The sequence below is a fragment of the Rana temporaria genome, chromosome 7, assembly GCF_905171775.1.
Source record: "Rana temporaria chromosome 7, aRanTem1.1, whole genome shotgun sequence".
Lineage (NCBI taxonomy): Eukaryota > Metazoa > Chordata > Amphibia > Anura > Ranidae > Rana > Rana temporaria.
In genome coordinates this window covers 196797607-196824506 of record NC_053495.1, presented here as the reverse complement: position 1 = coordinate 196824506, position 26900 = coordinate 196797607, and the positions used below count along the sequence as shown (strand labels likewise).

General features: G+C 46.7%; 1 protein-coding gene across 2 annotated transcripts in view; it reads left to right on the top strand.

Moving 5' to 3' along the window:
- The window catches only part of DNAJC6 (DnaJ heat shock protein family (Hsp40) member C6), a 137571-nt gene that overhangs the window by 92480 nt on the left and 18191 nt on the right, over positions 1–26900 (top strand). For both annotated transcript variants that reach the window (XM_040360763.1, XM_040360762.1), the window contains exons 10-16: positions 69–262; positions 2876–2962; positions 6250–6678; positions 8200–8361; positions 12657–12722; positions 16005–16139; positions 21468–21719. In XM_040360763.1, the coding sequence (XP_040216697.1) occupies positions 69–262; positions 2876–2962; positions 6250–6678; positions 8200–8361; positions 12657–12722; positions 16005–16139; positions 21468–21719 (1325 nt within the window). The remainder of the gene's footprint in view (positions 1–68; positions 263–2875; positions 2963–6249; positions 6679–8199; positions 8362–12656; positions 12723–16004; positions 16140–21467; positions 21720–26900) is intronic.

Below are 26900 nucleotides of genomic sequence, written 5' to 3'. Positions count from 1 at the left end.
GCTAAGATACGACAGCGTTTTTAAATGCATAAAACCTTGCATGACTCTCTTATTATTTAAATCCTCAGGCCTGAGCTTGACGCGTGCGATTCTCCAGACAAGTATCCTCAGCTGTTTCACATAACGCTTGACATTGAGATCGAGTCCACGGACAGACAGACGGACCTCACCCCTCCCTGGGAAAATTTTGTATCGAAGGACATTAACCCCAGCATCCTCTTCTCTTCACAACAGGAACAGCAGGAAGCCCAGGCTGTGGGGGGTAAGAGATGGCGATGGGGTGCCGGTCTCTTTCAGGTTTCTGAGACTGAATGGTATCCAACATACAACCCTGAGGATGACGGAGGCGCTTTGTGTCCGATGGATCAATGTCTGGGAAATGCAAAAACACTCAGAAAGCTCCTCTAAGCCTAGGTTTCCCCTATTGCGACCTGAAAGTCACGCAATTTTTTTTGCAGCGATTTTTGCCATCATTTTGATGCGACTTGACACAATGCCTGTATATTCTTGAGGTCTGTGGACCTCAAGTCTCATCAAAGTGGGACCAAAGTAGTGCAGGGACTACTTTGAAGTCGCTGCGACTTGAAGTTGCACAGATATGAATGGTAAATCATGGGGGGGTACGACTTGTCATGCGACTTTGCAGTCCCAAATCACAGGACAAGGCACCAGTGGCGGCTGGTGCTCAATTTTTTTGGGGGGGGCGCAAACGAAAAAAAAAATAAAAGAAAAAAATTGCAGCCTCACTGTGCCCATCAAATGCAGCCACTGTGCCATCAATTGTCACCACTATGCCATGCCATCAAACGAAGCCACTGTGCCATGCCATCAAACGCAGCCACTGTGCCATCAATTGTCACCACTGTGCCATGCCATCAAACGCAGCCACTGTGCCATCAATTATCACCACTGTGCCATGCCATCAAATGCAGTCACTATGCCATCAATTCGCACCACTGTGCCATGCCGTCAAACGCAGTCACTGTGCAATGCCATCAAACGCAGTCACTGTGCCATGCCATCAAACGCAGCCACTGTGCCATGCCATAAAACGCAGCCACTGTGCCCCTCAATTGTCGCCACTGTGCCCCTCAATTGTCGCCACTGTGCCAATTGTCACCACTGTGCCCTTTAATTGTCGCCACTGTGCCAATTGTTGCCACTGTGCATGTCACTGTGCCCTTTAATTGTTGCCACTGTGCCCATTGTCACCACTGTGCCCTTTGTCACCACTGTGCCTATTGATGCCACTGTGCCCTTTGCCACCACTGTGCCCATTGATGCCACTGTGCCCTTTGTCGCCGCTGTGCCCTGTAAAATGCACTTACCTTACTCCTTCTACGTCTCTCGATGTCTTCTCCCGCCTTGGTGACGCTTCAGCCAATCATGTTACCGATAACCAGAATCGGGGAACCTGATTGGCTGAGACGGCCGTCAGTCTTATCCAAGGAACGCACCCCCCCCCCCCCCGTACGTTCCGAGGATAAGACATCCGGGAGCCGAGGGTTGTACTCGGAAAGCCGCTGGCTCTGATAGGCACTTCCACACAGCCAACCAGCTGCCGTTATTCAGGTGGCCGGCGCTCAAGTTCCGGCCATCTCTCAAACACAGAGCTCCACGTCCCTGTTGTCACCGCCGATCGCGGGTACCTGGCGGACATCGCAGCCGCCAGGCACGCGCATCGGCATCTCAGCGATGCGCCGGGCACAGTGTTTCCCCGCTGCGCGCCCCTAGGGGCGCGCGCGGGGAATGCACATAAAAGGACGTCCACCCGGCAGTTGAGAGCCACGCTGTTGATGTCTTTCGTCTAAAGCGCGGCTCTCAAGTGCTTAATAAAGGGAAGAGGTTCCACGTAGGAACCCTTTTTCACGCATATATTTATACCTTTCTCACCATATCAATTATGGTCTGGTGATACTATAATATACACCTGTTTGTCGTTTACGTTTTTTGTTTTAAAGATTTGTCATCTTGAGCACTTGGTAGGGGGTAGAGCATGTCATTTAGTGAGTTTGATTTTGGATATATCAACACACACGCACGTATTGATGTGCGTTTTATATACACGTATGTCGTTTTTTTAGAATACATACAAAACATTTGGTTTTAGTGGATTGTCACTTATTTGCGGTAGAATTACACAAGGTAACACTCATAGGTGTAAATTAATTGTGTGTATTACACAGGATTAAATCTTCACGGTAGCGCAATCCATATTTTTCACTAGTAACAGAAGCTTGATAAATGGAGGACCAGTGAGCACAAAAGGGTTTCCTGGTACAAGGCTTTGACTGCGTTTCCTATAGAATCCTCATCTATACACCTTTTCCTTGTGCCCCTCTCTGTATTATAGGGCCTTCCAGCCCGCAGACCAATATGGTGCCCATTGTAATCTATACATGATGGCAACACAAAGCTAATGTAATACAGTAAAACCTTGGTTTGAGAGCGTTTTGCATAACAAGCAAAATGTTTTAATACATTTTGCCTTGATATACAAGCGGTGTCTTGATATAAGAGTAGCGTCATGTCACAACTGAGTATAAAAGAGAAGAGAGGGGCCTCCAAGTGTAGCAACATGGTTACATTTAATGAAGGTACAACATTTACCAACATATTGCTACACTTAGAGGTGCCTCTCTTCTCTTTTATACCCTGTAAAAAAAATGCTTTGATATACAAGTGCTTTGGATTACAAGCATGTTTTTGGAATGAATTATGCTTGTAAACCAAGGTTTTTCTGTATTGTGCTGGGACTTAGAGAGGGAAGGGTTTCTTTTTATAGGAAGATAATGCAGATCTGATGATCTAAGCATTGCCCGATCTCCAGTTCTTTGTATATTTGTCTTTACCTACCCGTGTTTGTCCTCAATAGGCAGAGCTCCAGTGGAACAACATCCTGACAACTTTAGGAACGCTGGGCCCGGGCAGGGGGCCTTTTTCTCCTCCTTGAGCTGGCAAGGTAGGCTTTTTTAGAAATGTCTGAAGAGTATCTGTTTATAAACAGTAGGCAATGTATGGACTAGTCCAGAGGTCTCCTAAATGTGGCCCCGGGGCCAGATGCAGCCCTTTGTTTGCCTGGCCCTTGGGGCACTAGTCATCACACTGATATGAGATACTATTTTGCCCTTTGACACCAAAAATGAGGCATTATTCCTGCCACTGACACCAGCAATGGGGCACCATTCCTCCCACTGACACCAACAATAGGGCACTATTTCTCCCATTGATACCAACAATGGGGTACTATTCCTCCCCCTGATACCAAATATGGGGCACTGTTTACTCCCATTGATGCCAGAATTTCCTGCTGGCCACAGTCCGGCCCCCCTACAGACTGAAGGACAGTAAACTGGTGCTTTGTTTAGAAAGTTTGGATACTCCTGGACTAGTCCATTGCTTATAAAACATAGCCTATTAATTCAGCAGACACTTATGACAGTACTGAAGGTCTTGTGTCTGCCTGATGGTGTTACTCTCTAGAGAGACATGACATTCATTAGGCCCATAAAGTGGCCTTTTCAGCTTGGTGACCTGTACACTTGAATAAGTAATATAAGAACCCTAAAGCGGGATTAAACCCTTGTTTGTTTTTTTTAGTTTTTTTCAATGAAAATAACTAACATGCCTATACTTACCTGCTCTGTGCAATCCTTTTGTACAGAGCAGCCCCGATCCCCTTCTTCTGGGGTCCCCCTCCACCGATGCACCTGACCCCTCTTCTTTGGCCGGTACCAACCTTGGAAATCCAGTTTCCATGGGGGCACCTGTGCGTGCTCGCTCCCGAGTCCCACTGCTGCGTGCATTGACACAGACAACTGGACTTGGCTCTGCCACCCGCTTCCATGTGACAGCTTTTGATTGACAGGAGCGGGAGCCAATGTTCAGTGGGAAGAATGTTCCTTATACTTGTGTTCATTATGGAGAATTACACCCCTAACAGAGAGCTATAAAGATCAATGGTGTCAGCGGGAACTTATCTGGGAGGTAGAATTTGCTTATTGCGTAAGGAACCCCTCGAGAACCCTGGTTGAGTAACCCTCTATTCTAATCTAAAGTCTATGAGGCAGCCCCTGAATGAACAAGGAACAAATGAGAAAACCATGCTTTATCTCTGGTGTTTCCACTAGGGTTGTCCCGATACCGATACCAGTATCGGTATCGGGACCGATACCGAGTATTAGCGGGAGTACTCGTACTCCCGCTAATACCGCGATACTAAAATAGAGTACTTCCCCCCCACCGCCATCACCGCCGCCACCACCGCCGCTGCCACGTTAATCACCGCGGCGCGTGGAACATTACAGACAGCTTTCGTTTGAATAGCTGTTTTCCCCGCCGCGCATAGACACTCCCCCTTGGACGGATCTGTCCAATCGCGAGCAAGGGGGAGTGTCTCTATACACAGCGCGGCGGGGAAAACAGCTGTTCAAACGAAAGCTGTCTGAAATGTTCCCCGCGCCGTGGTGATTAACGTGGCAGCCCGCGAGAACATCATAACAGGTACGGGGGACATTGCTGGAGGATATACTGGGGACATTGCTGGAGGATATACTGGGGACATTGCTGGAGGATATACTGGGGACATTGCTGGATATACTGGGGACATTGCTGGATATACTGGGGACAATGCTGGATATACTGGGAACAATGCTGGATATACGGGGGACAATGCTGGTTATATGGGGGGACATGGCTGCATGTGGGGGGACATGGCTGGTTATATGGGGGACATGGCTGCAATATGTTTGGGGACATGGCTGCATATGTTTGGGGACATGGCTGCATTTGTGGGGGGGACATGGCTGCATTTGTGGGGGGGACATGGCTGCATTTGTGGGGGGACATGGCTGCATATGTGGGGGGACATGGCTGCATTTGGGGACACATTTAAAAAAAAGTATCGGTATTCGGTATCGGCGAGTACATAAAAAAAAGTATCGGTACTTGTACTCAGTCCTAAAAAAGTGGTATCGGGACAACCCTAGTTTCCACCATGCTAAGCCAATCGCAGGACTATGAATCTTTGCATATTCCCTCTTTCTTATATATTGTTTAAAGCAAACCCGTGCTTTCTCAATGGCAACACAACAGGTTTGCTTTAGGGTTGTCCCGATACCGATACTAGTATCGGTACCGATACCGAGCATTTGCCTGAGTAGTTGTACTCGGCCAAATGCTCCGATGCTTCACCCGATACCTGGACAGTCAGGGTGATCAGTGCGGTGGGGGAGATCACTGCTGACTCTCCTCGTATCCTCCTCCAGCCCCCCTCCATTCTGCTGTTGTCCCCCTCTGTGTCCCCCTCCGTGCTGCCGTCTCCCTCCGTGTCCCCCTCCGTGTTGCCATCTCCCTCCGTGTCCCCCTCCATACTGCCGTCTCCCGCCGTATCCCCATCCATACTACCGTCTCCCTCCGTGTCCCCCTCCATACTGCCATCTCACTCCGTGTCCCCCTCCATACTGCTGTTTCCCTCCGTGTCCATACTGCTGTCTCCCTCCGTGTCTCCCTCCATGCTGCCATCTCCCTCTGTGCTGCCGTGTCTTCTTCCATGCTGCTTCGTGTCTCCCTCCATGCTGCCGTGTCCCCCTCTGTGCTGCCGTGTCCCCCTCCGTGCTGCCGTGTCCCCCTCGGTTCTCCTCCTACACCCCCTCGATCTGTCAGGATGGAGAGCAGAGGTAGGAGCCGGTAAATATGGCTCCTACCTTTTCCGAATGTACAGACTGTGTTTACAATGTTTCAGTTTTTGAATGGAGAGGAGCCGCAGTCTTCTCTCCATTCATTTTCAGTGCAGCTGAGGCTGCTGAGAAAGGGACTGGGGAATCTGTGTCCCTAGTCCCTTTCCCTGTCTCAAATAGAGGTCTGTTAAGACCTTGGATATCTCACCAAAGCCCCCCAACAGGGCTGATAATAAAAAAAAAGGAATTGCAATAAATAATAAAAAAATTAATTGTAAGATTTTAAAAATTAAATAAAAAACACTCTGACACTGTCCATTCCCCCCTTAAAAAAAAGAAAGCATTGTAAAAGAATAAATAAATAAAAAAAATTGTAAAAAAAAAAAGAAATACTGACACATGTGCCACTGACACATGAGATTTAAAAAAGTATCGGTAATCGATATCGGCGAGTACTTGATAATAAGTATCAGTACTTGTACTCGGTCCTAAAAAAGTGGTATTAGGACAACCCTAGTTTGCTTTATTTCATTGTACATATTTTACATTGATATTTGCTTTGATCCCTCAGACCAGAAGTCAGACAAGTCCACTTCTCACCCGGTATCAGAAGATCGAGCTGTGCTAGTACATGATGAGAGCGAGCCATCAGACGACGAACTCCTATCTCTTTCAAGCCAACACAGCAACACCAGTGGAGAAAAACATCATGGAACCCCAAAGCACAAAAGCACAGAACTCCCCAGCACAGCCCCCCAGGCTCCTCCGGAAGACGTTGACCTGTTGTTTCTCGATGCTAGTTCGGCGGCGGCGGCTGCTGCTCCTGCGTCACAACCCGTGCCACCACCTTCCAACTCAGACCTCCTGTGTGACCTGTTTGGAGCTTCTCAGGCGCCTGCGGAGACCGTTTTCCAAAGTGGTGGAATCGGTTCAGCACATTCAACGCCACGGCGGTCTGCGGCGTCCTCTTCTCCGTCCCAGTCACCGAAGATTGGAGAAGGTAAAGAGGAGCATTCACTGGTTTATGTTCTTCCAGATGCCCTTAAAAATAAAAGTATCTATAGTAAATTATTTAATTAAATTTTTTTTTACCTAGGTCAGTGATTCTCAACCTTCTAGTGCCGTGACCCCTTGATAAAATTTCCCAAGTTGTGGGGACCCCTAACAATAACATTTTCGTAGCGTGGGTTGTCAGCAGCCAAAGCAAGACAAGTAATTTGCACTCCTAACCCACAGACATTTAGCGCTCCCCGAGTCCCTTCCACTTGTACGGTATTAAAACCCCTTATGCCGGGTACACACGAGAGGATTTATCCGCGGATACGGTCCTCCGGACCGTTTCCGCGGATAAATCCTATGAGGATTTCGATCCGCTGGATTGTACTCACCATCGGATCGAAATCCGCTCCGAATTCACACCGCGGTGACGTGTCGTGCTGTCTCCGCGATGATGACGCGGCGACGTGCGCGACGCTGTCATATAAGGATATCCACGCATGCGTCGAATCATTACGACGCATGCGAGGGATGGGTTCGGACGGATCGATCCGGTGAGTCTGTACAGACCACCGGATCGATCCGCTGGTTCCGATTCCAGCGGATAGATTTGTAGACATGTCTACAAATTTTTATTTGCTGGAATTCGGAAATATCCGCGGATAAATATCCGCTGGAACGTACACACCAGGGGATCTATCCGCTGAAACCGATCCGCTGAGATTTTTCAGCGGATGGATCCTCTCGTGTGTACGGGGCCTTAGGCTCCATTCACATCTATGCGACAAAACGCCCGACGCCGGACGCTTGTGCCGCTAGAGGGGGGAATTCCCATTGCTGTCTATGGAGATGGTTCACATCTCATAGACGCCGAACGCCTGTCGCCTGAAAAAAAGTCCCGGACCCTTTTTTCAGGCGACATTGGCGTTCTCTCATTGACAGCAATGGGAAGAATTTGAAAAAAGAAAAAAAAAGTTTCACACTCGCGGCAAAATACGCCGCGTACGCCGTTGTCACGGAGGTGTGAATGGAGCCTTAGGGTACATTTTAGGATCAACCACTCTTTGTTCTCCTTTCTTTCCCTTTTATCTCTCTCTATCCTAATTTCTTGCTCCCCCCCCCCCCCCCCTCCATCTCTCTAGCCGTCTTTCTTGTTCTCTTATTCTTTCCCTTTTTCTTTGTTCCTCCCCCTCTTTTCCTCTCCCTTCCATGTATTTTCTTTTTATTCCTTCTCTTACTCCTTGGTGGGGGGGAATGGGATCAGTGGCAGTGCTGGGGGGGGGGGGGCCCTTAGGTGCTCTTGATGAAGGTCATCTGCTGTAGTGGGGACTTTTACTGGCAACTCTAATCATAGGTAGTGTTACTCACTGTATCTCTGACTTTGTGGTGTGTACTGATCCTCCGCCCCCTGGCCCCACACTTATCACAGAGATGCGTTCCCTTTGCGCACCCTTCTCCTGTCACATGACTAGTGATGTCATCGCCTTGCAGCATTGCTCACGATAACTTTCTGTATCCTCCACAGCGTCCACGTTCGATCCGTTTGGATCGAGTCCGAAGCAGCCAGCTAAGGACCTACTTGGCACCTTCCTCAGTGCTTCAAATGCCACGGCAGGAGACCCCTTTCTGCAAACCGCGAGAAGCCCCTCCCCCAGCCCGACACTCCAAGTGGATCCATTCAACATGGGTAAACCCGTTGTGACCTATGTCGTGATGTATTTATAGAGGGATTTCTAAACGAATGGAAACTGGGATATTGCTTTAACCACTTAAGCCCCGGACCATTTTGTTGCTAAATGCCCAGGCCAGGTTTTGCGATTCGGCACTGCGTCGCTTTAACAGACAATTGCGCGGTCGTGCGAAGTGGTTCCCAAACAAAATTGGCGTCCTTTTTTTCCTCACAAATAGAGCTTTCTTTTGGTGGTATTTGATCACCTCTGCGGTTTTTATTTTTTGCGCTATAAACAAAAATAGAGCGACAATTTTGAAAAAAATGCAATATTTTTTACTTTTTGCTATAATAAATATCCCCAAAAACATATATACATTTTTTTCCCTCAGTTTAGGCCGATACGTATTCTTCTACCTATTTTTGGTAAAAAAAATCGCAATAAGCGTTTATCGATTGGTTTGCGCAAAATGTATAGCGTTTACAAAATAGGGGATAGTTTTATTGCATTTTTATAAAAAAAATTTTTTTTACTACTAATGGCGGCGATCAGCGATTTTTTCCGTGACTGCGACATTATGGCGGACACTTCGGACAATTTTGACACATTTTTGGGACCATTGTCATTTTCACAGCAAAAAATGCATTTAAATTGCATTGTTTATTGTGAAAATGACAGTTGCAGTTTGGGAGTTAACCACAGGGGGCGCTGTAGGAGTTAGGGTTCACCTAGTGTGTGTTTACAACTGTAGGGGGGTGTGGCTGTAGGACTGACGTCATCGATCGAGTCTCCCTATAAAAGGGATCACTCGATCGATGCAGCCGCCACAGTGAAGAACGGGGAAGCCGTGTTTACATACGGCTCTCCCCGTTTTTCAGCTCCGGGGAGCGATCGCGACGGAGCGGCTATAAACGAATAGCCGCGCCGTCGTCCCGGATCGCTCCCCGCGGGTATCCGCCTGCCGCATGTAGCGCGGGGGGTCCCGATCGGACCCCCGACCCGCGGAAAGGCAGGGACGTACCTTTACGCCCATCTGCCTGTACGTGCCATTCTGTGGACGTACATGTACATGCGGCGGGCGGCAAGCAGTTAAAACAGGAAGTTGTGGAAATCACTAACTATAGACAAGGTGACTAATCAGCTCTGACTGCCTAAGAGAACCTGTAGTGTCTATTCTGCCCCCAGCTTCATTATACTCCGGTATCTGCACTTTACTTCCCTAGTCCAGACCTGCTCAGCAATGGAATGTAAAGGAATGGGGGTGGGCACACATAGCACACAGGGCTTATACCTAACTGTTAACTTGTTACTAAACCCACAACAGTAAAATCAGTCTGTATATGCAGTAAAGCATGCTTGTTACTGTGGAACCTAAGGGGTTAATCCTCTGCATTGTGTAAAAAGGCAGATTGATCCTGTCTTCTCTGACCCTCCCCTTCTTCCACTGTCCCCAATCCATCTGCTGATAGAACAGAGCCTTGGGGGAACTCTGCACATGCTCAGTTTGCTGTGTATTGCTAGAGAGACTTAGCCAGATTCAAGTAGACCTGCCTAACGTTAGGCAGGCGTAGCGTATCTCATATACGCTACGCCGCCGTAAGTTAGAGAGGCAAGTGTTGTATTCACAAAGCACTTGCGTCCTAAGTTACGGCGGCGTAGCGTAAATGTGCCGGCGTAAGCGCGCCTAATTCAAATTGTGAAGAGGTGGGCGTGTTTTATGTAAATAAAGCATGACCCCCACGTAAATTAAGTTTTTAACGAACGGCGCATGCGCCGTCCGTGGACGTATCCCAGTGCGCATGCTCCAAATTATGCCGCAAAGACTCATTGGTTTCGACGTGAACGTAAATTACGCCCAGCCCCATTCACGGACGACTTACGCAAACGACGTAAAAAATTTGACGCGGGACCGACGTCCATACTTAACATTGGCTGCGCCATCTTTTTGGCGGGATATCTTTATGCCTGAAAACGTCTTACTTAAACGGCGTATCTTTACTGCGACGGGCAAGCGTACGTTCGTAAATAGGCGTATCTCGCTGATTTACGCATTCTAGGCGTAAATCAGCGTACACACCCCTGTGGCGTGGCCATCCGGTGATGTCACTCTGAGACCCTGCCCCTTGTGATGTCATGGGTCGTGGCTATATAAGAACTGGCAGACACTTGAGCTGACACTACGGCGGGAGCCAGCGTCGGAGGAGGACCATTTTTTTTATTATTCTAAGCGAGTCGGCAGCACTATTTCTATCAGTGTGACAGTGGCACTAATATGCAGCACTGATGGGCACTGATAGGTGGCACTGATGAGGCTTGGACATCAGTAGTTTTGTGTTAGTCATCTTTTATTTTTTTATTATTTTTTAGAATTGATATATTTTTGTTATTTTTAGTAGTTTTTTTATTTTTTTTATTATTTTTTAGAATTTATATATTTTTGTTATTTTTAGTAGTCTTATTTTTTATTATTTTTTAGAATTTATATATTTTTGTTACTTTTAGTAGTCTTTTATTTTTTTATTATTTTGCTTATTATGAAAAAAAGAATTTTCCTTTACAACCCCTTTAACCACCTCCTGCACATATACGTCGGCAGAATGGCACGGCTGGGCACAAGCACGTACCTGTACGTCCTCTTTAAGGCTCCATTCACACCTAGGCGTAGGGCGTACAGGCGTTTTTACAGGCGATTTTTACCGACGTTTTTGTCGCGCGTATATGCGCGTATGCGCGCGTTTTCGCACAGTGGCGTTCGACGTTTTTGTACTTTGTCTTTTTCCATATTAGCCAATAAGAAAAATGATCATCCCTGACATCACTTGTTGCTCTCCTAGGAATTTTTTATTCCTCTTCCTGGGATTTCAGCAACACAGGCGTCAAAACGCTTGTACAAGCGCGTGTTTACGCGCAATACGCGCGTATCAGGCGTTTTACATTGACTTCAATGTAAAAAAAAACGCTCAAATACGCGCATATAGCGCGCTAGGAGCGACAAAAAAGGGTCCGGAACTTTTTTGAGCTTCAGGCTACAGGCTACAGGCGTTTAGGCGTTCAGATGTGAACCATCCCCATTGCCTTTCATTACTTTTCGTCCCTCTGGCGTTTGTGCGCGTCGCGCTACAGGCGTAAAAACGCCTAGGTGTGAATGGAGCCTAAGTGCCCAGCCGTGGGTCGCGGGAACGCGCAGCCGTGGCTCGCCAGCGACCCGGTCCGAAGCTCCGTGACCGCGGGACCCGTGGACCCGATCACCGCTGGAGTCCCGCGATCGGTCACAGGAGCTGAAGAACGGGGAGAGGTGAGTGTAAACACAGCTTCCCCGTTCTTCACTGTGGCGCTGTCATTGATCGTGTGTTCCCTGATATAGGGAAACACGTTAAATGATGTCACACGTCCAGCTCCGCCCCAGTACAGTTAGAAACACATATGAGGTCACACTTAACCCCTTCAGCACCCCCTAGTGGTTAACTCCCAAACTGCAATTGTCATTTTCACAATAAACAATGCATTTTTATAGCATTGTTTGCTGTGAAAATGACAATGGTCCCAAAAATGTGTCAAAATAATCCGATGTGTCCGCCATAATGTTGCAGTCACGAAAAAAACGCTAATCACCACCATTAGTTGTAAAAAAATAATTTTTTATAAAAATGCAATAAAACTATCCCCTATTTTGTAAACACTATAATCGATAAACGGTTATTGCGATTTTTTTTACCAAAAATATGTAGAAGAATACGTATAGGCCTAAACTGAGGAAAAAATTTTTTTTTTTATATGTTTTTGGAGGATATTTATTATAGCAAAAAGGAAAAAATATTGAATTTTTTTCAAAATTGTCGCTCTATTTTTGTTTATAGCGCAAAAAATAAAAACCGCAGAGGTGATCAAATACCACCAAAAGAAAGCTCTATGTGTGGGAAAAAAAGGCTCTAATTTTGTTTGGGAGCCATGTCGCACGACCGCGCAATTGTCAGTTAAAGCGACGCAGTGCCGAATCGCAAAAACTGTCCGGGTCCTATACCTGCATTTTGGTCCGGGTCTTAAGTGGTAATGTGCCTAATGTGTTTCTTCTTCTTTCTTGTCCAAATCCAGTGGCCATAATGCAATATTTTGCTGATTGCTGTATTTCAGGAAAATACTGCTTTATGACCGCTAGAAGGAAATTAGACCCATTATGAGGATTATTTGTGGCAGCACATTACTTTTTTTACATAAAAAGACTGCTTGGTGTAAATAAAGTTGCACCAGGAACAAATACTGTAAATTGCAATAAATAAAGCAGAAATGATGCATATTGTATATATTTTTTCAGCTCCTCCTTCTGTGTCTATCCAACCCGATGTGTCTTCAGCGTGGGACTGGAGCGCTCCTTCTCAAGGTAAAACTCAAAACTCTGCATTTTTTTTTCTTTGGTTTTTATTTTTCAACCAGCCACTTTTATTTTTATTTTTTGAAAAGCCTATGGCGTGTGAACACACCCAAAAACTCCACCCGGTGCAGAAAAAATGTGCACACACATAAAGAGTGTTCACAAAAACGTGCAGACGGGTGCAACGTCAAGTGGTCCTCCTGTGAAGAGGGACCCAAACCCTGATCCCCCGGGGTGTTAGGCTCCAGACGGGGACTGAGGTACTGTGTTCCGAGCAACCGAAGCCGACACGGACCCAACTTCCTCGGAGGGACTGCCGAAACAGAACCCTCCCAGTACTAGGTGGGGCTCCCCCGAAGGGAGACCCCATGAGAGCAGGCGAACTAAGCCAGAAGGCCATGTCCACCCACTCCCAAGACGTTCAGGGCTGGCCCGAGGACCGGCACCCTACTAATCACACAGTGTCACAAAACGTGCACAACAAAAAAAGACAAAAAAGTGACAAACACAGGCTTAAATAAAATAAAGTGGGGGAAGGGATAGTGGAGAGGAGAGTGAAAGAAGTGGCCATTGTGGTGAAACAATGACCAGGCCCTCCGGCCAGGAATAAAAAATTCCTCCGGTCCTAGCCAAAAGGCCCGGCCCAGGAGGCAGGTGCTAAAAAAAGCGCGTATCTGGTGCAGTGACCGTGGTATCTTAAATCAATGTGTCCCTCAATATAAGTTTTTCTTTTATACGAAAACGGACGGTGGATGATTTCCATCGCCGGACGAGTGAGTACTAAATTATTATATGGAACCCTATTGAATGGTCTTTAAAAAAAAAAAAAAAACTATGTACCGCGGAACCCCCGCTTTAATGCATCAAGGTGAAAAAACTTCAGGCAGCCCCCTAGCATGGGCGTCCGCTCCATAAGGAAAGGGGGGGCAATTGACCCCCCTTGGAAAATCGAGAAGGTGTTGAAGAGTTTTGCGGCCGCGGGCTATCTGAGCTGTCCCGGGCTGGATGCCACACAGGCACAGCGAGCAGAGTGAAGCCACCTCCCCGCCAGTGTTTATGTGTACACAGGGGGAGGGAACCTGCTGTGCCTGTGCAGCGTTGATTGCTGATCTGAGGTACTGAATGGGATGGGGGAGGGGGTCCGTCTGTGCTTAAGGGGGGGGTTTGTGCTGAATGGGGGTCCATCTGTGCTGAAGGAGGTGTCTGTACTGAAGGGGGGGTCCATCTGTGCTGAAGGGGGTCCATCTGTGCTGAAGAGGGGTCTGTGCTGAATGGAGGGGTTTGTGCAGAATGGGGGGTCTGTGCTGAAGGGGGTCCATCTGTGCTGAATGAAGGGGTCTGTGCTGAAGGGGGGTCCACCTGTGCTGAAGAGGGGTCTGTGCGGAATGGGGGGTCTGTGCTGAAGGGGGATCCATCTGTGCTGAATGGAGGGGTTTGTGCAGAATGGGGGGTCTGTGCTGAAGGGGGTCCATCTGTGCTGAAGGGGGGTCTGTACATTCTCTAGGCTATATTTATATGGGCATGGAGTAAAGCTTAATTATCTCAAGAGCTATTTCACACTGCCAACTGGCCGTATTAATCGGTAAAGCGGCGCTAAAAAGCATCAGTTTACCATCGTTTTAGCTGCGCTAATCGGTCGCTAGCGGGGCGCTTTTAACCCCCGCTAGCGTTTGAAGAAAGGGTTAAATGCGACTATGTATCGCTGCTGCCGAATCGCCCCTCCCTGAAAAAATTTCAGCGGACACCCATGCCCCCTAGCCCCCCGTTTTACTTACCTGAGCCCTGGAACTTCAGCCGGCAGAGACGCGCTCTTCCTCTGTCCGGGGGTTCTCGGCTCTTGATTGGATAGATTGATAGCAGCGCAGCCATTGGCTCCCGCTGCTGTCAATCAAATCCAATGACACAGGCTGAGTCATACATTCAGCGGCTATGGGCGCCAAATGAATGACTCGAGAGCACGCCCGCAAGGTAGAGCGCTTTTCCAAGGGGGTTATATGATGTGGGGAGGAGCCGCGAGAGCCACCGAGGGACCCCAGAAGAGGAGGTTCGGGGCCACTCTGTGCAAAACGAGCTGCACAGTGGAGGGAAGTATGACAAAACAAAGCTTTACAACCACTTTAACTCATTAGAGTTCATTTACTAAAGGAAAATATACGTACAACACGTACACTGGCACTATAAAGGGGGAAGTGCCATTCGGGTGGCGCCACCCTTTGGGCTGCTTTTGCTTATTTCGTGTTAGTAGAAGTTTGGCGAGAGGCGATTCGCGCGTTTCAGTCTTCATGCTTTTCTGCCTGTTACAGCGTGACGAATGTGCTATCTCCATTACGAACGCTAGGTTTACCAGAACGAGCGCTCCCGTCTCATAACTTGCTTCTGAGCATGCACGTTTTTTTCCCATCATTAAAGCCTACACACGACCGTTTTTCACGACGTGGAAAACGACGAGAAAAAATAGAGCAGGTTCTAAATTTTTAATTGCCATTTTTCACATCGAGAAAAATGCTCTGGAGCCCACACACGTCCGTTTTTAACCCCCTTGGCGGTAAACCCGAGCGTGACTCGGGGTTGATTTTTTATGCTAGGATCGGTAACCCCGAGTCACGCTCGGGCTGGACGTGCAGAGTGTGCAGCGGCGCGGCTTACCTTTCGCTGGATCCACAGGCAAGTTACTTACATTGTCCCTGGATCCAGCGATTTGTGGGGAAATTCGTCATAAAAAAAAAATAATAATGACAGCGACAATTCTGCAACTGAGCAAAATTCAGTGATTTTGATTTGATAACATTATTAAATAATTTTTATTATAATTATATTATTATTTGTTATAATTATTTATAATTATTTATTATATTATAATTTATAATTTTGTTTTAAAAAAAAAATCATACCCGAGATGCCTATTAGAAGCTTGTTTGGTCAGATTTAAGTGAGTTATTTCTAAAAATTACAGGCCTACAGTATAAAACGCCAAATTTCCTTGCAAAATAATTGTACCGCTATTGGTACGTAATTCCAGACAGAATCATACCGCCAGGGAGGTTAATGAACAATTTAAAAAATTGCATTTTTCTCGTCATGAAAAACGGTCGTGTGTACGCGGCATGACTGTAAACGTCAATGCACTCAGACTGCCCTCTGGTCCAGAAGTAGCCAGTCCTGCATTGTCTCTTCACCAGGTAACACCATACCCCAGGTAACATACTGTAAATGACTTAGCCACTCTCTTTGATACTGCAATGATAAAGATTTACAATGTTCTAATCAGTCCAATTCTTTAACTTTACGCAGGTGGTTTAGGCGTTGGAAGCAGATCAGGTGCCACAACTCCTACAGGCTCCCCCCATGGCACACCATTGCACCAAGCCAAGCCACAGAGCCTTGATCCATTTGCCGACCTTGGAAACCTAGGAGCAAATCTTCCAGGTAAAATGTTTTTTTCTAATATGAACTATCAGTCGTTACAGAGGCAGAACGGAGGTCTGTCTATGTAAACAAGGCCGATTGCCGTTCTGTCAGTAAGGAAAGGCATGGATCCTGTGGGCCAGATTCACAGAAGAAGTACGCCGGCGTATCTCAAATTACCCGCGTCGTATCTTTAGTTTGAATCCTCAAACCAAGATACGACGGCTTACGCCTTCGGATCGTAGGTGCAATACTTCGGCGCCCGCTGGGTGGAGTTTGCTTCTTTTTCCGTGTCGGGTATGCTAATTAGCTTTTTCCGGCGATCCACAAAGGTACGCGCATTCTCTTACGTCGTCGCTAGTAGGCTTTTCCCGGCGTATAGTTAAAGCTGCTATTATGTGGCGTATAGGTAGACGTGCCATGTTAAAGTATGGCCGTCGTTCCCGCGCCAAATTTTAATTTTTTAGCGTAAGTCGTCCGTGAATAGGAAAGAACGTAACTCACGTCTACGTTCAAAAAATTACGCCGGTGCGACGTCATTTCGCGCAAAGCACGGCGGGAAATTTCAAAACGGAGCATGCGCAGTACGTTCGGCGCGGGAACGTGCCTAATTTAAATGATCCACGCCCCCTACCCGGATCATTTGAATAAGGCGGGCTCACGCCGGAGGGATTTACGCTACGCCGCCGCAACTTTACAGGCAAGTGCTTTGTGAATCAGGCACTTGCCCGTAAAACTTGCGGCGGTGTAACGTAAATGCGATACGTTACGCCGCCGCATATGTACCTGAATCTGGCCCTGTGTTCCTGCAAAGCAGGGACTAGGATCTATGTCTTTCCTATTTTAAAGCACCTCCCACACTGGCTAGGCAACCCTTTGAACGCCCCTGCTGGTAACCCCTTCCCAGCCAGTGTCAGTACAATGACAGTAGCATATTTTTAGCACTGATCACTGTATTAGCTTCACTGGTTCCCCAAAAAAATGTCAAAGGTGTCAGAGGTGATCAAATACCAACAAAAGAAAACTCTATTTGTGGGAAAAAAAGGACATTTAAAAAAAAAGGAATTTTATTTGGGTACAACTATAGAAGTTAAACTAACAGGTCTATAGTTACTTGGTAAAGACTTTTATCTCTTATTAAATATAGGCACCACATTGGCCCTGTGCCAATCCAATGGTACCATTCCAGTCATTAACCACTTCAGCCCCGGACCATATCGCTGGTCAAAGACCAGAGCACTTTTTGCGATTCGGCGCTGCGTCGCTTTAACTGACAATTGCGCGGTCGTGCGACGTGGCTCCCAAACAAAATTGGCGTCCTTTTTTTCCCCACAAATAGAGCTTTCTTTTGGTGGTATTTGATCACCTCTGCGGTTTTTAGTTTTTGCGCTACAAACAAAAATAGAGCGACAATTTTGAAAAAGGTGAACATTTTTTACTTTTTGCCATAATAAATATCCCCCAAAAATATATAAAAAAACATTTTTTCCCCCTCAGTTTAGGCCGATACGTATTCTTCTACATATTTTTTGTAAAAAAAATCGTAATAAACGTTTATTGATTGGTTTGCGCAAAAGTTATAGCGTTTACAAAATAGGGGATAGTTTTATGGCATTTTTATTAATATATTTTTTTTTTACTAGTAATCGCGGCGATCAGCGTTTTTTTTTTCGGTACTGCGACATTATGGCGGACACTTCGGACACTTTTGGCACATTTTTGGGACCATTGGCATTTTTATAGCGATCAGTGCTATAAAAATGCATTGATTACTATAAAAATGCCACTGGCAGTGAAGGGGTTAACACTAGGGGGCGGGGAAGGGGTTAAGTATGTTCCCTGGGTGTGTTCTAACTGTAGAGGGGGTGGCCTCACTAGGGGAAGTATGTTCCCTGGGTTAAGTATGTTCCCTGGGTGTGTTCTAACTGTAGGGGGGGTGGCCTCACTAGGGGAAGTATGTTCCCTGGGTGTGTTCTAACTGTAGAGGGGGTGGCCTCACTAGGGGAAGTATGTTCCCTGGGTTAAGTATGTTCCCTGGGTGTGTTCTAACTGTAGAGGGGGTGGCCTCACTAGGGGAAATGACTGATCGCTGTTCATACATTGTCTGAACAGACTTTTAGGCATTTCTCCCCTGACAGGACCGGGAGCTGTGTGTTTACACGCGCCCCTAGTGGCCGACGTTATAGTACGGGCTCTCGCGCAGGAGAGCCGACCTGCCGTCGTAGAACTGCGGCGGCTGGTCGGCATCTAGTTAATGAGTCCCTTAAAATTAGATACACTGGCTTTGAAATGACAGAGCTCAATTCTTTTAGGATCCGTGAGTGGATGCCACCTGGTCCAAGTGCTTTATCCACCTTTATTCTGTCTAAATATTTCTGGACCATATACATTTTGGGCCATTGGGGATCATTTGGGGCTGTGTCACTCCCACCCCCATTATGGACATGAGCTCCCCCATGCTCCTTTGTATACACAGAGCTGAAGAAAGTATTTAAAGGAGTTGTAAAGGAAAACAATTATTTTGCTGAAATGACTGTTTACAGGGTATAGAGACATAGGGCCAGATTCTCGCAGATCGGCGTATCTTTGTTCCGGCGTAGCGTATCCTATTTACGTTACGCCTCCGCAACTTAGACGGGCAAGTGCTGTACTCTCAAAGCACTTGCTCCGTAAGTTGCGGCGGCGTAGCGTAAATAGGCCGGCGTAAGCCCGCCTAATTCGAATGTGGAACAGGGGGGCGTGTTTTATGTAAATAACTTGTGACCCGACGTGATTGACGTTTTTCACGAACGGCGCATGCGCCGTCCGTGTACATATCCCAGTGTGCATTGCTCCAAAGTACGCCGCAAGGACGTATTGGTTTCGACGTGAGCGTAAATGACGTCCAGCCCCATTCACGGACAACTTACGCAAACAACGTAACATTTTCAAAATTTGACGCGGGAAACGACGGCCATACTTAAAGCGGTTCTCCACCCTAAAGCGGTTCTCCCTCCCCCTCCGGTGTCACATTTGACACCTTTCAGGGGGGAGGGGGGTGCAGATACCTGTCTAAAGACAGGTATTTGCACCCACTTCTGGCCCGGGCAAAAGACGGGCATTCCGTCACTTCCCGTCGCCCCCCCGTTGTGTGCTGGGAACACTCGGCTCCCAGCACACAGCGGGAGCCAATCGGCGGGCGCGGCGCGACTCGCGCATGCGCCGTAGGGAACCGGGCAGTGAAGCCGCAGCGCTTCACTTCCTGGTTCCCTCAGCGTGGATGGCGGGGGGAGCAGCAGAGAGACGAGCGATCGCTCGTGCTCTGCTGCGATCGGCGCTGGACTCCAGGACAGGTAAGTGTCCTAATATTAAAAGTCAGCAGCTGCTGGCTTTTAATATTATTTTCCCGTGGCACATCCGCTTTAACATTGGTACGCCGCATGTACGCCTCATATAGCAGGGGTAACTTTACGCCGGGAAAAGCCTAACGTAAACGGCGTATCTGTACTGCGTTGGCCGGGCGTACATTCGTGAATTCGTGTATCTAGCTGATTTACATATTTCTAGGCGTAAATCAGTGTACACGCCCCTAGCGGCCAGCGTAAATATGCAGTTAAGATCCGACGGCGTAAGAGACTTACGCCGGTCGGATCTAATAGAAATCAATACGTAACTGATTCTAATGCCCCGTACACACCATCACTTTATGTGATGAAAAATAACGACATTTTCTGTGAAGTAAAAAATGACGTTTTTGAAACTTCAATTTTCAAAGACGAAGTTGCCTACACACCATCGTTTTTCTCACAATGTTCTAGCAAAGCGAGGTTACGTTCCACCACTTTTTTCCATTGAAGCTCGCTTCATAAGTAGCTTCTGGGCATGCGCGGATGAAAAAACGTCGTTTTAAACGACGTTTTTGCTACACACGGTCAATTTCTGAAGTAAAAGTTGACGTTTTGAAAAACGACACATAAAATTGAAGCATGCTTCAATTTTTTTTGGTCGTTTTTTAGAAGACATAAAACGACGTTTTCCCCCACACACGGTCAATTAAATTTTTCATCACATAAAGTGATGGTGTGTACGGGGCATTAGAATCAGGCGCATAGATACGACCGCCCAGACTCAGAGATACGATGGCGTATCTGGTGATACGCCGCCGTATTTTTTTTGTGAATCTGGACCATAATAGTTAACTGATTCCTTTTAAAAATGATTAAAAATAGATAAAAATCAATCATATAATGTACCTGCAGTTTCTAGTTTCGTTTTTGCATGTTGTTTCCTGCTTCTGTGATGTACAGAGCCACAGAGCCAATACAGGGCAGTGATGGTTTGGAAAACGAAACTGATTGGTGCTGTGGGGTTTTAGACACACAGTAATCACACCTCCTTGATTAGTGACCACAGAGAGAAAGCTCCCAGCACTGTGGTTATCAGGAAACAGACAACCAGGAAGTGTGGAGATCAGAGAAGAATTACAGCAACTTGAGAGCAAAAACGAACAATGAGGACATGAAAACAGCACTACATTAAAGGGGAGTTCCACCCACAATTTCACTTTTTAAATATAAATACCCCTATAATACACAAGCTTAATGTATTCTAGTAAAGTTAGTCTGTAAACTAAGGTCCGTTTTGTTAGGTTGTTACAGCATTTAAATAGTTTATAATCTAGAAATAGACCGTGGCCATTTTAAGTGTGGGCATCATGAAGCCAGACTGTATGACTTCCTGGATTTCAGCTTTGCATATCTTGCACATGCTCAGTGCACAAGCAATGTAATAGGTTTCAGTCAGGTTTGCAAGGACTACTGGGAAACATGATGCCTATCCCAGAAACCCTTGCAAATAGCCTAGGCTAATAAGGAGGAGGAAGTAATGAAGGACTACAGAATAAAGGTATTTACAAGCAACAAATTAAATAAAAATTGTCCATTCTGAACAATATGAGATTAGAGCATGCAGCACAGACAAACATAAAAAAATGGGTGGAACTCCACTTTAAGGTAAAGGAAGCTATTAAGATAAAAAAAAAAAAATTCCTTTACAAACCCTTTAATAAATTTGCCTTCTCTTTGTCCCCAGTCACCCACTCTAGATTATTTTGTAAGGGGCCTACATGCTCAGACTTGACCTTTTTACTATTAATGTAGTTGAAGACTTTTTGGGGGTTTGTCCTACTATCTTTTGCAATCTCTCATTCGTTTTTGAATGTTTTCCTCCTTGATTTCCTTTTTACATATTCTGTTATATTCTTTGTAACATTTAAATGATAATAGTGTTCCTAAATGCGGAAGTTCTAAGCTAATGTCTTTGTACCTAATGCAGAACACGGTAATGCCTAGTCCATCCTCTTCTTTTCAGGTGGCTCCGCATTTGCAAGTAAACCCACAACGCCAACAGGATGTGGAGGTGGATTTCCACCAGTGGGTTCTCCACAGAAGCCGTCCCCACAGCACGGCTGGCAACCGAATACAGGATATGCCTGGCAGGCTCATTCCAAGCCGCAGCAAAACGCTACGCACTCCTCACCCCAAAACAGACCGAATTACAATATTAGCTTTTCCACAGCAAGCGGCGCAAACAACGACAAGGGGAAACACCCAACCACCCCTGGTGTGTGTTCATTGATGGATATTGCTGTCTATTTAATGAGGGTTCAATGTGAATTTCAGTTTCCCAGCCTATCAGAAAAATATTGAAATAGACGTATTTGCTTCAACATGTCAAACTAATTTCAAAAGTAATTTTCACGATTTATGAATCTTCAAGTGGAGTTCCACCCAAAAATGGAACTTCCACTTTTTGGAATCCCCCCCCCCCCTCCTCCGGTGTCACATTTGGCACCTTTCAGGGGGGGAGGAGGGAGCAGATACCTGTGTAATACAGGTATTTGCTCCCACTTCCGGGCATAGATCACCTCGGTGACCTAAGACACGTCCGGTGCCTATTCCGCCCCCCACACAGCGCGACTCTCGCATGCACAGTAGGGATCCAGGAAGTGAAGCCGCAAGGCTGAGAGCAGACTGACAGATTGGCCTTGGCTTCCGACATCGCGGGCGCCCTGGACAGGTAAGTGTCCATATATTAAAAGTCAGCAGCTGCAGTATTTGTAGCTGCTGGCTTTTAATATTTATTATTTAAATAAATCAAAAGCATTTTTGTATCCATAAAATATACTTAGGTTAATAAAACAAATGTCACTGTGAAACTATTAATAATGGACGGTGTTAGTAGAGCAGAGGACGGTGTCAGTAGGACAGTGGACGGTGTCAGTAGGGCAGTGGACGGTGTCAGTAGGACAGTGGACGGTGTCAGTAGGGCAGTGGACGGTGTCAGTAGGACAGTGGACGGTGTCAGTAGGGCAGTGGACGGTGTCAGTAGGACAGAGGTTGGTGTCAGTAGAGAAGAGGACGGTGTCAGTAGAGCAGAGGGCGGTGTCAGTAGAGCAGAGGTTGGTGTCAGTAGAGAAGAGGGCAGTGGACATGTCAGTAGACGGTGTCAGTAGGGCAGTGGACGGTGTCAGTAGGGCAGTGGACGTGTCAGTAGACGGTGTCAGTAGGGCAGTGGACATGTCAGTAGACGGTGTCAGTAGGGCAGTGGACGGTGTCAGTAGGGCAGTGGACATGTCAGTAGACGGTGTCAGTAGGGCAGTGGACATGTCAGTAGACGGTGTCAGTAGGGCAGTGGACGGTGTCAGTAGGGCAGTGGACGTGTCAGTAGACGGTGTCAGTAGGGCAGTGGACATATCAGTAGACGGTGTCAGTAGGGCAGTGGACGGTATTTATTTATATTTATTTATTAAAATTCTTAAAAGTACAAAAAAAGTACAAAACGCAGTCAGTTACCCGTAGGCCTCGATGCGCCGAGAACAACAATACAGCAACAACCAAAAAAAACACACACAGGCAGCGGAACAGATCAAATTTAAAATAGTAGCAGATCAAAGAACTATAAAAACCTATGTAATTCCATAGGCTAGACTGAAAAGCTCAGTTTTTAAAAGCTTCCTGAACTTAAAAAGATCATTCTCAAGCCTTAATTTTAGAGGCAGGGAGTTCCAAAACTGTGCTCCCTGGACCGCACTCGTCCTCCCTCCGCATTTTTTCTTACGAAATTTAGGAATCACCAAAGTTTCCAAATTAGCCGACCTTAAGGTACGGTTGGGCACATACTTGGTGAATTTTTCCTGCAGGTACACTGGCCCCTTGCCATGGGTAGCCCTGTGCACCATGCATCCAGTCTTAAACAGAACCCGTTCCTTCACGGGTAGCCAATGCAGGGCTCTCAGCGATGGCGTGATGTGGTCACGACGACCAACACCCGTGAGTAGCCTCGCAGCGGCATTCTGAATAAGCTGTAATTTGTGCATGATGTTATTAGGTAAACCCAGGTACAAAGCATTACAATAATCTAATCGACTTCCAATAATGGCATTGACCATGGAGATCTTATGCGATTCTTCAATGAAGCGAAAAATCGACCTCAGGAGTTTCAAGTGGAAGTGACAAGAACTCACCACCTGGTTTACCTGTGGTCGTAGCGTCAATCTCTCGTCCAAGATGATTCCCAAATCCCTGACCTGGGTGACTGGCACTGGGACCGATGAAAACGAGTCCGGCCAGGTAGGGAAACCGCCCGACCATGGCTGATTGCATAAAACCATGCACTCAGTCTTGGAGCCATTGAGCATAAGATAATTGGCCCCCATCCAGGCTTGAATTTCCTCCAGGCAGGTGGCCAGAGTTATCTGTGCCCCCCCATCCCTGGGCAGAGGAATGTAGAACTGGGTGTCGTCAGCGTAGACATGAAAAGATAGGTTGTGGCGGCGGATGATATATAGCAGAGGCCTCAGATAGATGTTGAACAGGAGCGGCGATAACGCCGACCCTTGAGGGACTCCACAGAACAGGGGACTATCAGAAGAGCAGTGCAGTCCCAGCCTTACTCTCTGAACCCTGTCCAGCAGAAATGAGGTCATCCATGCCAATGCTATACCATCAATGCCTGCCACAGTCCCTAATCGATCAAGCAGTCTAGAATGATCGATGGTATCGAATGCTGCCGACAGATACAGCAATACCAAGGCCGAAGCCTCATTTCTGTCCAGGGCCCAGAGTAGATCATCCTGGACTTTGGTCAAGGCGGTTTCAGGACCTCTTCCTGGTCGGAATCCAGATTGAAAATCATCGAGAATGGAATTGGACTCGAGATGGGGCTGAATTTGCCACACTGCGGCTCGTTCCATGATTTTTGCCAGAAATGGAAGAGTTGAAATGGGACGATTATTGCTCAACACGGAGCGTGCCAGGTTAGCTTTCTTCAGCAGGGGAATAATCACCGCCCGCTTCAGAATACCCGGCACTGTTCCAGTGGAGAAGGAAGTATTTACAATGTCGGCAATAAAGGGGGCCAATGTCTCTGCGGCGTCCTTCACTAGTTGCGCAATGCAAGGATCAAATGATGAGGACGAGGCTCTAAGAGACTTGAGGATATTCAGAATATCTAAAGTAGAGACATCCACAAAACTAGAGAATCTTGTACCTTCATAGATGGGACAATATTCCTCAATATCTACTACTTTGATATTGTTCCTAATAATTTCTATCTTTTCATTAAAATAATTTGATAAAATATTACAAAACTCTGGTGAAGCTTCTTCTTCCGGCTGTCTACATGCTGGATTAGCTAGATTTTTCGCAACTCTAAAGAGTTCAGCTGCTGCATTTTTAGCATTAGCAATTTTTTCAGAGAAAAACTGCTTTTTGGCAGTTTGTATCCCTAGTTTATAGTTCCTCAGGGCTGCGGTATATACCTCCTTGGAGGCGGGCGCCGGATTTTTTCTCCACGCTTTCTCCGCTGCTCTGCACTTCCATTTTAAACTTCTGGTCACCTGGGTAAACCAGAGGGGATTATTATTTGCTTGCCTAATGCAATGATTTCTCTTTAGGGGGGCTAAGTAGTCGAGCGCTTTTGTAATAGCCGTATTGAAAAAATTAATTTTCTCAGCTGCGACTTTAGTGGACTCAAACGATGCCTTATCAATATTCAACAGGAAGTGGTTACTAAAAGCCTTAACAGATATTTTAGTGAGATTTCTCGAAAATTTTGGAATACTGTTTCTATTAGGAACATGAGGTGACTTTTTGCGAAATTTATGGCTGTGATCAAATAATATTAATTTGTGATCGCTCCATATAATCTCTTTCGGGGGATATACTTTCTCTATACATCCTGACTGGAAAAGCCAGTCCAGGGTGTGACCCGCTTTATGAGTAGCCCCTATGACATCTTGGCTGTAGCCAATGGAGTTTGCAAATGCAATCAACTGCTGGGCTTCCGAATTATTTACATCGTCAGCCCAGCAATTGAAATCTCCCAAGACTATAGATTGGGCATATCGCAGGGATTGGGTCGTTAGGAGTTCGCACATCTCCTCGCCAAACCTAGCTTTAGCGTTAGGAGGATGATAAATCACTGCCATTCCTATGGTTACTTCAGGGCTCAAGTTGCACTGCAGGAAAAGTGTCTCCATAGACGCATAAGAATCCTGCGTGCAAGTTTTTATAATTTTCAACTTAGCCTTGTATATGCAGGCAGTTCCTCCACCTCTCCCCGAGCTACGGTCACAAGATAGTAGCTTATACCCAGGCGGGACCAATTCGTCCAGTCTGGGCGGGGAAGCAGGAGAGAACCAGGTTTCCGTGATTAGCAGGTAATCTAAATCATACTCTAATAAGGTGTCATAAATGGCTGTCGCGTTTTTTACCGCAGACCGCGCATTAAGAAGTCCTCCTTTTATTGTAGCATTTATTTGTTTATGGGCTAGGGTTTTTTCATCTATCAAAGTATCTGCATTAGCAACTTTTGGTACTGACAAGATTTTCTCAGCTATAAGATTAAAATTAAAATCAAGCAAATTATATTTATTCAATTTCGGTGTCAGTAGACGGTGTCAGTAGGGCAGTGAACGCTGTCAGTAGAGCAGTGGACGGTGTCAGTAGGACAGTGGATGGTGTCAGTAGGGCAGTGGACGGTGTCAGTAGGGCAGTGAACGCTGTCAGTAGGGCAGTGGACGGTGTCAGTAGGGCAGTGAACGCTGTCAGTAGGGCAGTGGACGGTGTCACTTTTGAGACAGATAAAGGGACTGAGGACAGAGAAATCCAAGTCCCATTCTCTGCAGCCTCAGCTGCACTGGACAGTGAATGAATGAGAAGTGCTCTGTGCCGAGTGGCTTCCCTTCACAAACTGAAGCATAGTAAACAGTTTACCATGCTTCATTTATAAATGGACACAGTGAGTGATCGGTATCAACCACTCACTGTGTTCATTCCGAAACGGAAAGGGACCAGTAAAAGACATATTTACCGGCCCCTTCCCCACTCTCCATCCTCCATACCAGGGGAAGGGAAAAGAGGCGAAGCTGGCTTTTTGTGGCTGCAGGAGGAAAATGGAGGGGGTTGGTTTCTTTTATGCCTCCCCCGCCGACCCTCCTGTCCAGGTGTAAAACCGAATGTAACAGGGACTCCACACCGGCACCCCCCCCCCCCCCCCAGCACATGGGGCGGGGTCAATCTTGTGACTCTTGTGACCCCTAACTCTATATCTTAATGCCTTGATGGGTGGATGTCAGTCTAGAGGAGTGGGCATTCATAGACAGGCCGTATTCGCATGCGGACCGCCCTAGGTAAAACCCACGTGTGATGCTGAGCCCTGCTGACTTCCATCATCCAATCATGTGCAAGCATAAATGCTGTGTTTTTTTTTGCACGTGATTGGGTACTCTTGGCAAAGTGA